The sequence below is a fragment of the Lemur catta genome, chromosome 3, assembly GCF_020740605.2.
Source record: "Lemur catta isolate mLemCat1 chromosome 3, mLemCat1.pri, whole genome shotgun sequence".
Taxonomy (NCBI): domain Eukaryota; kingdom Metazoa; phylum Chordata; class Mammalia; order Primates; family Lemuridae; genus Lemur; species Lemur catta.
In genome coordinates, this window is record NC_059130.1 from 58,476,059 (window position 1) to 58,493,012 (window position 16,954).

At 39.7% G+C, this 16,954-nt stretch overlaps 1 protein-coding gene and 1 long non-coding RNA gene across 2 annotated transcripts in view; one reads left to right on the forward strand and one right to left on the reverse strand.

The window, feature by feature from the left end:
• Positions 1-16,954, forward strand: part of LOC123635448 — a 96,919-nt gene that overhangs the window by 20,460 nt on the left and 59,505 nt on the right. The gene's annotated exons all lie outside the window — the stretch shown is intronic.
• Positions 1-16,954, reverse strand: part of CLCA1 (chloride channel accessory 1) — a 36,585-nt gene that overhangs the window by 11,341 nt on the left and 8,290 nt on the right. The window contains exons 5-8 of the mRNA XM_045547604.1: positions 13,686-13,863; positions 11,013-11,231; positions 10,063-10,290; positions 36-210 (exon numbers count right to left, since the gene is read on the reverse strand). Of these exons, the coding sequence (XP_045403560.1) occupies positions 36-210; positions 10,063-10,290; positions 11,013-11,231; positions 13,686-13,863 (800 nt within the window). The remainder of the gene's footprint in view (positions 1-35; positions 211-10,062; positions 10,291-11,012; positions 11,232-13,685; positions 13,864-16,954) is intronic.

Below are 16,954 nucleotides of genomic sequence, written 5' to 3' on the forward strand. Positions count from 1 at the left end.
GAGACCTACACCGGTCTCAGCAGACCATCCCTCACCTGTCATTTTGGACAGCTCCTCTAGTTCTTCAGCTGCAGAGGGCCCCAGGGCGACTGTGTGGATAATGGCTCCACTTTGTTTCACCTCGTTAAAGCACCCGCTTATGGTGGTGTCCTCCCCATCAGTCAGCAGCACAATTTCAGATCCATCTGTTGAGTATTTCTTCCTAATCACCTAAGGACATGATTCAGAGCATGAATTATCAGACTCAGTGTGGCCAAGGTGTTTGTGTGAAAACTTTACTTACAGAGAAGGAGAAGAAAAATTCTAGAGGGAATAAATTACAGTGTCTGGGAATGGTCAAATATCTGTCTTGAAATGATACAATCTTAACCCAGTAGCATCCATGAAACTCAACAGTCATCTTTTCCCTTGGCTAGCCTGCTCCAGAGAGGGATGTTGTAGCATGCAGCGCAGCTCTAGGTATAGACAGCACCGGGGAAGCAGCAAAGAAGGTTTTTTCGTTTCCTTCACATGATCCCTCCTTGACAGGCTTTCAGAGGTTCCAAGATGCCTTCAGAAACCATCCTTACTTAATGGGGATTGCATTTGGGGGATATTAGACCCAGGGCAGATTTTAGCTTGTATGATATTGACCAGTCTGACAATACCAGCTGTTTATGGCTGGCATTGGTTCTGATCAGCCATTATCCAGGTCACATGCATCGTTAAATTTTTAATATCCCTTCTGATTAAAGTGAAACATTTTGTTCCTATTAATCCCCAATTCCTAGTTGTCCTGTGACACCTATGTCTCAACTATTCCTGGTAGACTCAGTCTATATATATGTTTTACATGGTGTAGAGAGGATACTCCTTTGGCCAGTATTGAATAAGATTATGATGGATGGGAAATTAGATAAAAGAATAGTGTTATCTATTTAAGAGAAAGTAAGAGTTCACTCTTCCCCTAAAAACAGTGGAAGGAGCGATCCAGAAGTAGAGAAGATAAGCAATCAAGCCCAAGTAACCTTCCCTCTCTGGACCAGAATTGCAGAGATGGAAGGCATCTTAAGTAGATTGAAAGGAGAGCTGGAGGCAGAGGAGGCTTCTGCTCCCCTCCCTGTTTGAGCTCTGAAGGGAGGCTGCCACACAGGCAGTCATTAACGACACGGGAAGACCAATCGTGACCATTACTGTTGCTGTGTCAAGGAGCCTAGAGCCCAGGAGCCTGTCAGCTGTGGTTGTGGCCGTGTTCTGACAAAGCTACAGGGCTAGAGAGGCCCAATTTGGATTCCCTTGTCTCACTTCCCGTAACTGCTGTGTGTCATGCAAAACAGTTCCCACATATCCCACAGGGGAGATAGAAGGCAGCTGGGTTGAGAGCTGGAAGGTCAGAGAACAGGTAATCCTGCCACAGAGGCTGAGGAATGTTGACCTGGCTGGAGGCTGGCTGGAGGACGTGGGGGCGCTCAGGGCTCTGCTCCAACAGTGAGAGCCAGGGTAGGGCTGAGTCAGCAGGGGAGGACCACTGGACCCTGACCAAACCAAGAGAACAAGCCAAACCTCTGTGGCCACAGCAGACAGCACTGCAAGGAGCCCAGATCGGACCTGACCTGAGTCCTGTTGCAGAGGCCAGCAGGGATCTTGAGGACAGTGTAGGATCCAAGGCTCTTTGCCTCATCACCCTGAAGTCACACAAGTTCCTCCCACCCCACACCCAGTCTCCACTGGGGAGGAGGCCCATTCTAAATTCCAATTGTATCCCTCAGCCATATAAACGGAAAATGCCGAACCAGAAGTTCTCTCTTCACCACCACATCATCTAGCCTTAGTCATCTCCCCTAGGGTTTTGCATAGCAGGAGTTTGGTACAGCACATCAGTGATTTCATTGTCAATTTTCCTTCCTCATTTGCCGCTTTAATCAAAGCTTGGGTGGGTGGCAGAAGCAATAGAACCCAGATGCATGTAGATGTCTGGAGAAGGGTTTTGCAGCTGACTATACACAAAAGAAACCATTTTTAGGAAACTGACATTTAAAATGGAATAAAAGGGCTAGAGGAACAGACAGTATTTAAGGAAATAGATCAGTCCAATGTCAGGTCAAAGAATGTGAGCAGGAAGTTTTATGTTCCTGCTGCCACTTGGGAAGCTGGAACAGCCCCATTGACGTGTGTTGTGCTCAAAAAGCAGGCTGAGGGCAGACCTGCCCAAGACACTGAGAGGTTCTGAGATCTTAGGCCAGCCAGCCCCTTTCAATATCCTATTCGTTGTTTAATGTAGCTAAATAGCCTCTAAATAAATATGGAATTTTGCATTCTATATTTGGAGCAACTAAACATCAGGTGTTACTAGCGCAATTAATTAACTTGATTCAATTTTATGTACTAAGAACCTCCTATATAAATGATATTGTGCTAGCAGCCTGGGAGGTAAAAAGACAAGTCCTATCCCGAAAGAAGTTTTGCTCAATTGAAACACATGATTAGAATCTAAGACAGAAGAACCTAGAAGCCATAAGAGATAGTTTTGTTTTTAAAAAGTCATAAGTTTTGGAAAGAGATTTTATATAGTTGAAAGATCAGGAAAGATGTCAAGAAGTAGGTGGCGTCTGTGATGAGCCTTTGAAGAATGAGTGTGATTTGAGGTGCAAAGAAGGGAGGAGAAAGTGCTCTCTGTGAGGAGCTAGTCTGGCAAAGCTACAGAAGCTCGAATGACAGGCGGTACAATTTGCTTAAACACAGGATACCTGGAAGAGAGTCCTTGGTGCTTAAGCCTGGAATGGTAGGTAGGGGCTGTATCATGATAGATCTTAAATATTAGATAGAGGAATTTTTACTTACTCCCCATTTGTTGAAAATGGGGAGACATGATATCTAAGTAGAGGGATGATGTGATTGGATGGTCAGATAAGATGTTTAGATATGAATCCAATACACTCATAGTTGCAATTCTTAAGTCCTCCTGCTTCTGTACATAAATCATTTGCCTTCCCAAAAGGAGGTTCAGTATACCCAGAAGTTTGGAGTGCTCAGTTGCCTCAATGCTTAGCCATACTCATAAGTCTTTTTATTCTCATAGAAGATACTGTTTTCTATCCTTGTATACCATTCCTTCACAGTACTCATAACAATTTATGAATATACACTTGGTTGTGTATTATGTTGTTACTGTGTCTCCCCCAGTAAGATTACCATGTCTCCCCCATGACAGGAGGTCTGGTGCCTGTTTGGCCTTTATGATATTCTTAGTGCTTAGCACAGTGCCTGGCATGTAGAAGGCACACCATGAATATTTCGAATGCAGGAATGCATGCAGAAAAGCATGAATGCACAGATGTAGAAAAGCACAAAAAGGCCAAATCCCCGGCGCCGCCCAGAGGCAGAGCCAGGCCAGGGCCGTCCGCCCAATCCGGCCCGCCGACTTCGGCCATGGAAGCTACCGGCAACCTGGACGCTGCGGGGACAGGACGTTATTGGAAACCACATCAAGAATAAAGTTTTTGGAATTTCAGAAAGATGGCGGAGTGGTGGTGACCTCCTGGATCTCAGTCTGCCAGACGCTAGAGGTTTGCTCCCCTACAAGAACAGCGGTGTGAATCCACGGAGAGTCAGCGTGGGACACAGAGAGCAAGAAAAGACTGAGGTGAACGGGAAATCAGATCGTGACAATCTGGAGAGTGCGGGACGGACAATAGAGAGGGGAGCGTGGGTTGGCTGTACCCGCCTCACCAGCGAGTGAGGGGGGGGTTCAGCCCCACAGGAAAGCGGCCTGTCTCCCCACTGACCCCCACTCCCACTCAGTTAGGGATCTGCCTGAAGCCGGTGCGGAATCACCGCTGGAGATGCAGGGCTCTGTGGAGAGGAGACAGTAGAGGGGGGCATTCTGGACCCCGGAGCCCTGTGGGCGGACTGCAACCCCGGGGGAGAGGGGTCACGCTGGGCTGCAGCGAAAGACACCTGGGGGACGCCGAACTGTCTCCTTCACACGGGCGGCCGGGCTCCCTCAATCCCGCTCCTCCATCCCTGCCGGACCCTGAACATTTGCCCCCAGCGCCAGCGACCTGCGGGTGGGCAGCTGCCATTGTCGGGGTCCCCAGCCTAGCCGCTGCAGAGCAACTGGGAACTGGGCGGCTCCATCCCCTGGTCCGCGGTCCCCCACTAGGAGCTCCGCCTTTGTGTGAACACTGAGGGCTTCCCTGGTCACCAGGGAGCAGAGCGTGGACCTTGCGGACATTGGGGTGGGCGGAACATCGCCCCCGGGAGCCGCAGCAGCCGGAGCACTGGGTGAATGCGGGTACCTCCCCCCTCCCCCAGCCGCTGTCTTTGGCGCAGAGAGAGGCAGAATCCACCTCGGGAGAGGAAGAGGCAAGGAAAAAGTCGCTTTCCATCTGCAATTAAATCAGCCCAGGGACGGGACTCTCAAACCGGTTTCGGGCCAAATTAATTCTCTAGGGCTGGACCCAACAGGAGCAGCCCCCCAGCTGAGACAGCAAAATCCTGAACAACTCACGAAGGGCTCCCCCTAGTGACAGAGGAGACAGCTTACCTGAGCTGCTGCACAGCCCAAGATCCGTACACAGGGAGTGCCTCTGTTCAGCCTAAAGCTAGCTGAAACAAGAGACCTAAGGATTGATCCAGATGGGAAGACCTCAGCGAAAGAACTCTGGGAGTTCAAAGAATCAAGCTGAAACCTCGCCTTCAAAGAGGATTACTAATTCTCCACCAATTGTCGCAAATCAAGTGCGAAATAGCAATATGTCCCAGGAAGAATTTCAATCATGGCTCATAAATAAGCTGAATCTTATACAAGAAAAAATGGATAACCAACACAAAGATACCACAAAAAAGATCCAGGACTTGGAAGAAAAATTCACTAAAGAAATCGAAATATTGAAGAAAAATCAAACTGAACTCCTGGAAATGAAGAATTTATTCAGGGAGCTACAAAATACAGTGGAAAGTCTCAAGAGCAGGGTAGATCAAACAGAAGAAAGGATCTCAGAGATCGAAGATAGCACTTTCCAATTAAATAAGTCAGTCACAGAGATGGAGCAAAGAAATAAGAGAAATGACCAGAGCCTACAAGAAATGTGGGATTATGTGAAGAAGCCTAATGTGAGAGTTATTGGCATTCCTGAGGGTGAAGAAGACAATAAGCAAGGGCTAGATAAGCTATTTGAAGACATAATTGAGGAAAATTTCCCAGGTCTTGCCAAAACTCTAGATATACAGGTTCAAGAAGCTCAAAGAATCCCTGGGAGATTCATACCAAATAGGAAGACACCACGTCATGCAGTTATTAGATTGACAAAAATTTCCACTAAAGAGGCCATTCTACGAGCTGTAATGAAGAAGAAACAAGTTACATACAAAGGAAAATCCATCCGAATTACGCCAGATTTCTCAGCTGAAACCTTACAAGCAAGAAGAGACTGGGGCTCCATTCTCACTCTTCTGAAACAAAATAATGCCCAGCCTAGGCTCTTATACCCAGCTAAGCTCAGCTTTATATATGAAGGTGAAATTAAGACATTCTCAGACAAACAAAAACTCAGAGAATTCACCAAGACAAGACCCGCTCTCCAAGAAATACTCAAAACAGGGCTTCACACGGACCAGCACAAGAAAGACCCACGAATATAAAACTAATCATGAGAAGAAAACAACCCAGTTATCACAATGGCTCAAGTGAGAAAACAGAATAATGAAATTCAAGCCAACATGAGGAACAGAAATCAGTCTCACTTATCAATTCTCTCAATAAATGTGAATGGATTGAATTCCCCTCCCAAGAGACATAGGCTGGCCCAATGGTTAAAAAAATACAAGCCAAGTATCTGCTGTCTTCAAGAAACTCATCTAACCTGCAAAGATGCATTTAGGCTGAAAATAAAAGGGTGGAAATCAATATTTCAAGCAAATGGAAGTCAAAAGAAAGCGGGCGTGGCTGTTTTAATCTCCGATAACTTAGTTTTTAAATCAATAAAAGTAATGAAAGACAAAGATGGTTACTATATACTGGTGAAGGGTACAATGCAACAAGAAGACATAACTACACTTAATATATATGCACCCAACTTAGGTGCACCCAGATTCATAAAGCAAACCCTACTTGCTTTGGACAAAATGATAGATAAGAGCACTTTGATAGTTGGAGATTTTAACACACCACTGATAGTACAGGACAGATCCTCCAAACAAAAAATAAACAAAGAAACAAAGGATTTAAATAGAATGCTAGAACAAAGGGGCCTGACCGACATCTACAGGACATTCTACCCAAAATCCACTGAATATACTTTCTTCTCATCAGCTCATGGGACATTCTCCAAGATTGACCATATCCTAGGACATAAAGCATGTCTTAAAAAATTAAAAAAATAGAAATTATACCATGCATTTTCTCAGATCACAGCGGAATAAAAGTAACAATGAACCCTAACAGAAACTCTCATCCCTACTCAACATCATGGAAGCTAAACAACCTTCTCCTGAATGATTATTTTATAAATGAAGAAATCAAGACGGAAATCAAAAGATTCCTTGAATTAAATGACAAAGGAGACACAACTTATCAGAATCTGTGGGACACAGCTAAAGCAGTCCTGACAGAAAAATTTATTTCCATAAATGTCTATATCAAAAAGACAGAAAACTTACAAATAGACAATCTAATGAATAGACTCAAAGAGCTGGAGAAGGAAGAACAGACCGACCCCAAACCCAGCAGAAGGAGAGAAATTATTAAGATCAAATCAGAACTGAATGAAAAAGACAACAAACAAACTATAAGGGAAATTAATAAATCAAAAAGTTGGTTCTTTGAAAACATAAACAAGATTCACACACCTCTGGCTAGGCTAACCAAGAGCAGAAAATAAAAAACTCTAATTACCTCCATCAGGAACATGAAAGGAGAAATCACGACCAATGCCACAGAGATACACGACATCATCTATGAATTTTACAAAAATCTTTATGCAAACAAATTGGAAAATGAGGAGGAAATGGACCAATTTTTAGAAACACACAGCCTTCCCAGACTCAACCAGGAAGAAATAGAATTCCTGAATAGACCAATATCTAGATCTGAAATCAAAACAGCAATAAAAAACCTTCCCAAAAAGAAAAGCCCTGGACCAGATGGGTTCACACCTGAATTTTACCATACCTACAAAGAAGAACTGGTGCCCATCCTACATAAACTATTCTCCAATATCGAGAAGGATGGAATTCTCCCCAACACATTCTACCAAGCCAACATAATTTTAATACCAAAACCAGGAAAGGATGCAACAAAAAAAGAAAACTACAGACCAATATCCCTTATGAAAATAGATGCAAAAATTCTCAATAAAATTCTAGCAAATAGAATCCAAGTGCTTATCAAAAAAATAATCCATCATGATCAAGTGGGCTTCATCTCAGAGATGCAGGGATGGTTTAACATACGCAAATCTATAAACGTAATTCACCACATAAATAGAAGCAAAAATAAAGATCATATGATCCTCTCAGTAGATGCAGAAAAAGCATTTGACAAAATTCCACACCCTTTTATGATAAGAACACTTAACAAAATAGGCATAGATGGGGCCTATCTAAAAATGATACAAGCCATTTACGACAAACCCACAGCCACCATCATACTGAATGGGGAAAAATTGAAAGCATTCTCACTTTGAACTGGAACCAGACAAGGCTGCTCACTGTCCCCATTACTTTTTAACATAGTATTGGAAGTCCTTGCTAGAGCTATCAGGCAAGAGAGCAGAATCAAGGGAGTCCAAATAGGGAAAGAAGAGATCAAACTCTCATTCTTTGCTGATGATATGATGTTATATCTAGAAAACCCCAAGGATTCAACCAAGAGACTCCTGGAATTGATCAATGAATTCAGTAAAGTCTCGGGATACAAAATCAATACACACAAATCAGAAGCATTCATATATGCCAATAACAGTCAAATGGAGAACCAAATTAAGGACTCAATACCCTTCAAAATCGCAACAAAGAAAATAAAATACCTAGGAATATATTTACTTAAGGAGGTAAAGGACCTCTATAGGGAGAAGTATGAAACACTGAGGAAGGAAATCACAGAACATGTAAATAGGTGGAAAACCATACCATGCTCGTGGATCGGAAGAATCAACATTGTTAAAATGACTATTCTGCCCAAAGTTATCTACAAATTCAATGCAATCCCTATTAAATTACCAACATCATTTTTCACAGATATAGAAAGAATAATTCTACGCTTTGTGTGGAACCAGAGAAGACCCCATTTAGCAAAAGCAATTTTAAGCAACAAAAACAAAATGGGAGGTATTAATTTACCAGACTTCAAACTATACTACAAAGCTGTGATTATTAAAACTGCTTGGTATTGGCACAAGTGCAGGGACACAGACCAATGGAGCAGAACAGAAAATCCAAACATAAAACCATCCTCATATAGCCATCTAATCTTTGACAAAGCAGACAAAAACATACTTTGGGGAAAAGATTCCTTATTTAATAAATGGTGCTGGGAAAACTGGATAGCCACATGTAGAAGACTAAAACAAGACCCACAGCTTTCACCTCTCACAAAAATCAAATCAAGGTGGCTAACAGACCTAAACCTTAGGGGAGAAACTATTAGAATTCTAGAAGAAAATGCAGGGAAGACTCTTACAGACATTGGTCTAGGCAAAGAATTTATGAAGAAAACCCCTAAGGCAATCACAGCAACAACAAAAATAAACGAATGGGACCTGATTAAATTAAAAAGCTTCTGCACAGCCAAAGAAACAGTCACGAAAATAAACAGACAGCCTACAGAATGGGAAAAAATTTTCGCATACTACACATCAGATAAAGGTCTGATAACAAGAATCTATTTAGAACTCAGGAAAATCAGCAAGAAAAGTCAAAAAACCCTATCAAAAAATGAGCAAAGGACATGAATAGAAATTTTTCAAAAGAAGATATAAGAATGGCCAACAAACATATGAAAAAATGCTCAACGTCCCTAATCATCAGGGAAATGCAAATCAAAACCACAATGAGATATCACTTAACTCCAGTGAGAATGGCCTTTATCAAAAAGTCCCAAAACAACACATGTTGGCGTGGATGCGGAGAGAAAGGAACACTCATACACTGCTGGTGGGACTGCAAACTAGTGCAAGCCCTGTGGAAAGCATTATGGAGATACCTTAAACAAATTCAGATAGACCTACCGTTCGATCCAGCAATCCCATTATTGGGCATCTACCCAGAAGAACAAAAGTCATTCTATAACAAAGACATCTGTACCCGAATGTTTATAGCAGCACAATTCACAATTGCAAAGATGTGGAAACAACCCAAATGCCCATCAATCCACAAATGGATTAGTAAACTGTGGTATATGTATACCATGGAGTATTACTCAGCTATAAGAAATAACGGTGATACGACATCTCTCTGGTTCTCCTGGAGAGAGTTGGAACCCATTATATTAAGTGATGTATCCAAAGAATGGATAAACAAACATCACATGTACTCACCAGAAAATTGGTTTCCCTGATCATCACCTAAATGCACATCGGGGAAGGGTACCAATTAGATATCAGATTGAGATGGGGGGTGGGGGGGAGGGGTTGGGTGTATGCCTACATAATGAGTGCGTTGCGCACCATCTGGGGGAATGATCATGCTCGAGGGTGCTGACTCGGGGAGGTGGTGGGTGGCGGGAGGGGATGGAGGTATGACTACATGGTGAGTGCCAGGCGAACTGTCTGGTGAATGGACACGCTTGAGGCTCTGACTTGGGGGGATGGGCAGGACATGGACATTGTATATAACCTGAACTTATGTACCCCTATGATGAGCTGAAATAAAAAAAAAAAAGAAAAGAAAAGCACAAAAACATGAATAAATTAGTTAATAATAGATTTGGAGGCTTGTGTCTTTGCATCATTTGGACTATTGCTCTGCCCTTGGTTATCTAATTCAGTTAGACACTAGACATGTATGGAAACACTGGAAATGGAAATTTCTTAGGAAATATAAATTTTAAACACTGGTAAACTACAACAGAAGAACATGTCTCACAGTAAATGCTGATCGAAGCCCGGAGCAGATGGACGTCCCTCCTGCAGCCACTGTGGGTAAGCTTTTGATGAGCTTGTCTCTGTCAGTGCCATCATTTATCTGTATGAGCTCACTTTGTACATGGGCAGCACTGTCAAATGTTACCATCCCAACCCATGACCCCTGCTCAACTGTCTGTAGCAGGAAAAGTTTGCCAGCTTGATTCAGTCGATTAAGGCGGTCACCACTCTAAATGGAGAAGCAGAAGAAAAGCAGTCAGGTTGGATTTAGATGGACAAAGATAACTAATAACAGGCTGGAGGGAATCTGGAAGTGGCTGCCTCAATGTAAATGCAACAAGCTTATTTGAGACATATCCTTCCATGGGGGAAAATTTCTTATATTTAGAAGCATCTTTGGGTCAAATTTTAGGGCCTCGTATAAATATCAAAAGATAAAATCAAGGCTGGACACGGTGGCTCACACCTGTAGTCCTAGCACTCTGGGAGACTGAGGCGGGAGGATCGCTTGAGCTCAGGAGTTCAAGACCAGCCTGAGCAAGAGCGAGAGCCCCTCTCTAAAAAAAAAAAAAGATAATACTAGATTACACAATCATTAAAGTTCAATGCTTTAGTAATAGTTCTAGATAAGTCCTTTGTAGGACTATAGACCTATAGACTTACATATTGTTAGTGAAACATAAAATATGCTAAGCTTATATAACTCATCAGAGTTTTGTTCATAAATTGAAAATTTATCTAATTTGGCAAATGAGACAGTTGATTCACAATCTTTGTTGAATAAAGTTGAGGTGGGTGTTTCCAAAGGCAATGTTATTGTTATAACTGTTCTGACCCTCAGGTTGTGTTTATTCCCAACCACTTTCAGGTCATGGTCCAGATTACACCATATGCATATCTCTAAAAAAAAAAATGACCAGCATCCAGAAGACCAAGGCTCATTGAACATACCAACATGCTTCCAGACTTATCAAGGACTAAACACACAATCCTTTGTCCAATCTGCAGTAACGAGAAGGTGGGCTCAGGTGGTTGTGTTGTCATAGGAGTGGTTTTCTTAAAGTCCTCAGAATCTTGGATCACTTCCCACGTGCTTCGGAGATTGCATCTTTGGTTTTGCAGATTTGGGGCTTCTTTGTTGTGGTTTTGTTCTGTACAGAATTCAACCACCTGAAATTTTCAAGAAAATGATATGATAAAGGTAAACTACTTGATAAAATCTCTAATAATTTGATTGAAGCATTTTAAATCCCACATTTAAAATATTTTAATCCGGTGTCCTTCTCCCCAGTCTGCTCTGCTAATCCATACCCTTGGCTCAATCCCACAATGCTGGAGAACACTGCTGGGGAAAATCATAGTGTCATAATTCAGACTTCCTATCTGAAACCATGTCTTCAGGGCCACTGGAGCACTCTTAGTGCTCCTCAGCAATCCATTTACCTGCTCTAGGTACCTTTTTTCCTACTCCTCGAATTTGCCATATCAAGCCATCACCACTCTCTTCAAGCCTCCTCAGCCTTCCTCTCCTGGTGCCACTTTATCTCTCCTTCCTTGCATCAACAAACCCTACTTCTTTACTTCCTACTCACTTACCAACACACTCCATTCCAACCAACCAACATTCCAGCTCTCTCTAAAATCCACCTGGATGTCCCACAGGCTCCTCAGACTCTAGCGTCCACCATTGACCTCATCACCTTTATCTAATCTGCTCTTCTTCCACATCTATTTCCTAACTTTATGTCACCACTACACACCCAGTCACCCAAATCAGGAAACTGGGAGTTTTCCCATCTTCTTCCCCCTACAAAATAACTAAGATCAATACATTTCACTGTCTCATCAGTTCATTATCTTTTCTCTATCTCCAGTGAAATCTCCATCATCCAGGCCCTCATGGTCCCTCCCTCAAATGATTGCAGTCTCTTATCTGACATTTCCATCTTGCTTCCCCTCCAGTTGGTCCCCTTCGCAGCTGCCTGAGGAGTCTTCCCTCTTACTCCTCTATTTAAGACCACTTAGTGGCTCTTGATTGCTCACTCACTAAAGTCCAGACTCCTTCACTCAGCAAATGGAAATCTTCAGGATTTGGATTTTTGCTACACTCTCCATCCTCATTCTGCCTGTATATTCCAAGGTTTTTATTTCCCCCACTATAGCATATAAGTTCCCAAGCTTGCCAGGCTTTTATATCTCTGTGCCTTTGCTCACAATACCCACTTGATCAAGAAGTCTCTCCTCCCCTGTCTTCTGCATTGTAAACTGTACCTTCATGTTTCAGCCAAAATATCACTTCCAAAATATTTTCTCATTTTCTACTCTTCTCCCAAAGAATTCCTACTTGACCATTTGTGGCCTCACAGTACCCTATAGAAACTTTAATAAGGTCCCTTTAACATTGTGATGCACTGTTGAACTGTTAAGTCCACCTATGGCAGAAACCTGTCTTATTAAATTTTGCTTCCTTAAACTTTATCCCAGTGTCTCACACATAATAAAATCTCAATATAAGTTTGTTGTTTTTTGAGTAACCCTAACCTCTTTGCACTTCAGGTTTTTTAATCTACAAAATGGCAATAGTTATTAATATTATGTAAGAATTACATATATGCAATAAGGTCAATACTAACACAGCCAATAAATGCTGGTTCCTATCCCTTTCTTTTATCTTATATCTACAACATTTGCTAGTGTTTATATGCCTAACATTTGGAAGGATTAGAAAAAGGCACAGTATACACAGGAAGAATAACCTAGTTCCTCCTTTCAGTGACTCTACAGTATTATCATTCAATTAAAAATCTTAAATATTTGGAATTCTAGTAATTTAGAAAGTAATCACTAGCTGTTTAACACTTATTTTTCTCTTTATTTGCATTTTTAGGTCACCGTTTTGGTAGTGTTTCCATTATCAGTTATGGCTACTTTTTAGGAAAGGAACCTGAAAAACTTTTACGTAAACTCCAGGCAGAGGTTCCCAAACCTGGCTATGCATCAAATTTAACTCTGTGGCTAATTAAAAATATATAATCTGGGCCGCTTTATGGAAGTTTCTGAATAGGTCTGAGAGTGGACTCCAAAGCCAAATTGAAGGATGGGCCTGGTGAAGCATGGTGCATCATATTTTAAAAATTTATGCCAAATTATTATCAACAGACTCTTGAAAGTTATTTCACCCTCCATTCTAAAACGAAAACATAATTTTATGCAAGAGACTGAAAGATAAGAGGGACTCTCCACTAAAATCAGTTCATTGATATGTTTAATCTTATTTTGTGCAAACTTACTGTTCTACATATTTAGCATTAATATGGATAATTAGCCAAATTATTTAAGTAAGAATTTGTGTGCCTGTATGCCTTTAAGGGTATTTGAAGTCATTCTAAGCTCTTAAACTAAAACATAGCAGGAGGAAGATGTTGGAGAAGAAAGAATGGACATGAGGAGGAGAAGGGGAAGAAGATAGGACTTTATTCCTGATTTTCTACTCCCAGCTTGTCTCACAGAGAATCTACTGCTCACTGATGGTTTCTCTAAAATTTGATTCTCCCTTGGAGCACCTGGGGTAAAAACTTCACTAAATTCATGAGTCTAGGAAAGAAAAAATAACAAAGTACTTACAGAATTAATACTCTGTGCAAACATTATGGAAGCCTTCTCAGTCTGCTGGCTTTCAGGTAAGAATTCACATTCCTTTTCATATAGTCCTGTTAATTTGTTGGATCTGCATGGTTTGGTGACACAGCTGCCCCCCTGACACTTATTTACTACATTTTTACCAACAATATCTGCTGAACATCTGAAAATATATGAAGATTAGATGTTTAGGTGATGTAAACATTTCAAAGGGTCAGACTCTGTGCTCAGTTTCTGTCTGATAGATTGCCTTTCTATGATTTCCTCTCATAATCCAAGAAACAAAGACATCCTCTGATATAGAAAAATTATTAAATTTTCATCAGAGTCATTTCTACTTGCCAGAAAGTATCTGAGAGGCTCCCAAAATGGTATCAGAATTTATTTTTATACAGTAGAAAAGCTAAGTCTGGTTCATGGCTGCTGTTGGCATTAATACAGACCAAAGTCTTCAGGTCCCTCCTGATCGATTCCCCTCACTCCTAGAAAATGAGGAGCCCTCATTTGTTTCCCCCAAAAGATTTACTGACATTTCCTGTTTGTTTTTTTTCTAACTAGTTTATTTCATATGATTTTGTATAGTTCTTGTATGTTCATAACTATTTAAAATTTTTCTTTATATTATGTGGAGTTTCGTTGCTATTATAAATCTAATGCTTCCCCCCCACATCTTATTATTTAATTATATATTTGAATATTTAAATAATACATGAACACTATAGCAAATTTGGAAAACAACTAAGGTATAAAAAAGAAAACAAACGTGTCTCACATTAGAAATGAACTACTGTCAACATGTTGAAGTATTTCCTTCTCTTTCTATGTATCAACATGACATTACACATATAGTTTTGTTTCTTGCTTTTAAAAAGATTAGTCTATTTAATCTATTTAAAAATTTAATCTATTACTTAATATTTTTTCAAAATGTGGTTTCAATAATTTTATACCTTTTGATACTATAATATGAATTTAGCCTAATTTATTTAATTTAGTTTTCCCTTCTAATCTGTCAGTACTACAAAGAAAACATCAATGAATAAATAAAATTTCACATACAATTTTGACTATATTTTCAAGTTTGCCACATGATTGATTTCCAGAGTAAATTATCAGATCCAAAAGTTTGAACATCTTAAAGTCTATTGATACAGTTGTTTTTATCATTTCCCTAAAATGAATTTTTAAACATGAAATCACCAGGTCAAGAAATAAACATTTTTTTAGAGATTTGATATGTGTCACCTAAATTGCTTTCCAGAAAAGTTGCACCAATTTATGCCTCTGACAACCAGCTGAGAAAGCTTTCATCCCAGTGACAGTAACTTACTAGGTAATAAATGAATCTGTCGAATTTGCATCTCTTTGGTTACTAGTAAGAATACTTTTATATATTATTGGCCATTTTTATTTATTCTTTTGTGAATTATTTATTCTCCTTTGTCTATTTTTCTATTAGGGCATTATTGTTTTATTTATTTTCAAAAGTTTTTTATGTGTTACAATGCTGAGCTTCTAGAAGCCTTTTTAAAAAAGTTTTTACAAATATCTTTTTCTGGTTTTTACATTTTTATATCATTTATTTTTCATTTGTGTGCAACAAATTTTTAATTTATATATAGCCACATTTATCATTCTTTTAGTTTTTTTTCCAATTCATGAATGTGTAGAAAGACCTTTGCTATATACGGATTTGACATTCTTATTCATCTAATTTTCATTATGATTTTGTTTATTCTTAATGAGTCTATCTAGTTGGGAAAGGGTCTGTTAATTTTTTGCCCCACACAGTTAAAAAAGTTGTCTGATATCTTAAGAAATGCTATCATTCTTCACAAATTTGTAACTCTACCTATATTAAAGAGTAAATTAATTATACATGTAAATGTCTATTAGTCCATATTATTTTAATTAATGTAGTTTTATAGTATATTTAAATTTGATAAGTAAAAGCCTTTTTATTACTATTTTTTCAAAAATGATCTTAGCTACTATCTACTGAATAAACTGTAAGATTTTTAAAATGAGGCAAAAATGGATGTAGTTTTGACTAGAATTTCATAAAACCTATATAATTAATTTTGATTGAATTTACATCTTCCATGAATTGAATTTATCTTGGTTTTTTTTTTATTAAATTCTTTAGAAGGATTTTATAGTTTTCTTCAAATATGTCTTCCACATTTTGTAGAGTTTTCCCTACTTTTGTCATACCTTTAATTGCTATCTTGAATGAAACATTTTTTTTCCATTATATTTTTGAACTGGCTACTATGTGGAAAAGCAATTTGAATATTTATTTTGTATTTGGTCACCTTATTGACTTCCCTTGTCAATTTTAATTTCAATTTATTCTCTTGAGTTTTCTAAGTGGATCACATATCATCTGCGTAAAAGCCATTTTCTCTTTTCCTTTCAACTAGTAGCTCTTCTTTTTACCTCCCCAGTGTCATGTGTTCTTGCATTGGCTATTACACCCTAAACAAGGTTTTATAACTGTGGCAATAGTGGCCATCCTTGTCTTATTCCTGGGAATGTCTCTAGGGTTTCCCTATTAAATATGACTAGACCATTGTCTTTCAATAGATGTTCTGTATCATATTAAGGAAATAACCTGTTGTGGGTAGTGCTTTCATTTTTGTGATTGCTTTTCAGCCTTGAAAAGAATTAAAAAGTTTGGAAGATAAGGAGCAATACATATTAATATATTATAATAAACTTTTTAAAGAGGACACCATGTCTTATCTGTGGAAGGAAGAACATGCTGTGTATGTATATATTTCTAGAATATCTCTAGAAAGGAATATGTACTAATCAGTCTTTCTCTCAAGAGAATATACAGTGTCTAACAGTGCAGGAGCTTAGAAAAGAGAATGGGAAAGACAGATGGGAAAGAGCTTAGAAAAGAGAATGGGAAAGGCAGGTTTGGAATGGTGCTCTTTGACTGAGATTTGAAAGGGCAAACCAACATATGATTGTGTCAGAGAAGTGACCCTAGGCTGTGGTCTATGTAGTGCAGAGTGTACAGGCTGAAGGAATCTGGTAGACTGTGCATGGTTCTAGGAGGCAATAATGCACTCATTGTCTATTTATGCCTGAAGAGATCCAATGAGGGATAATATAATGGAACTGGACCAAGCAGACAGAATTTGGATATAATAAAGAAAGGGAAAAGTGGAGAGCAGTAATGCTCTTTGGGAGAAATGGGAAGCCAAGGCCAAGTGCATCCCCTTTTTGAAACAACTGGATCAAGT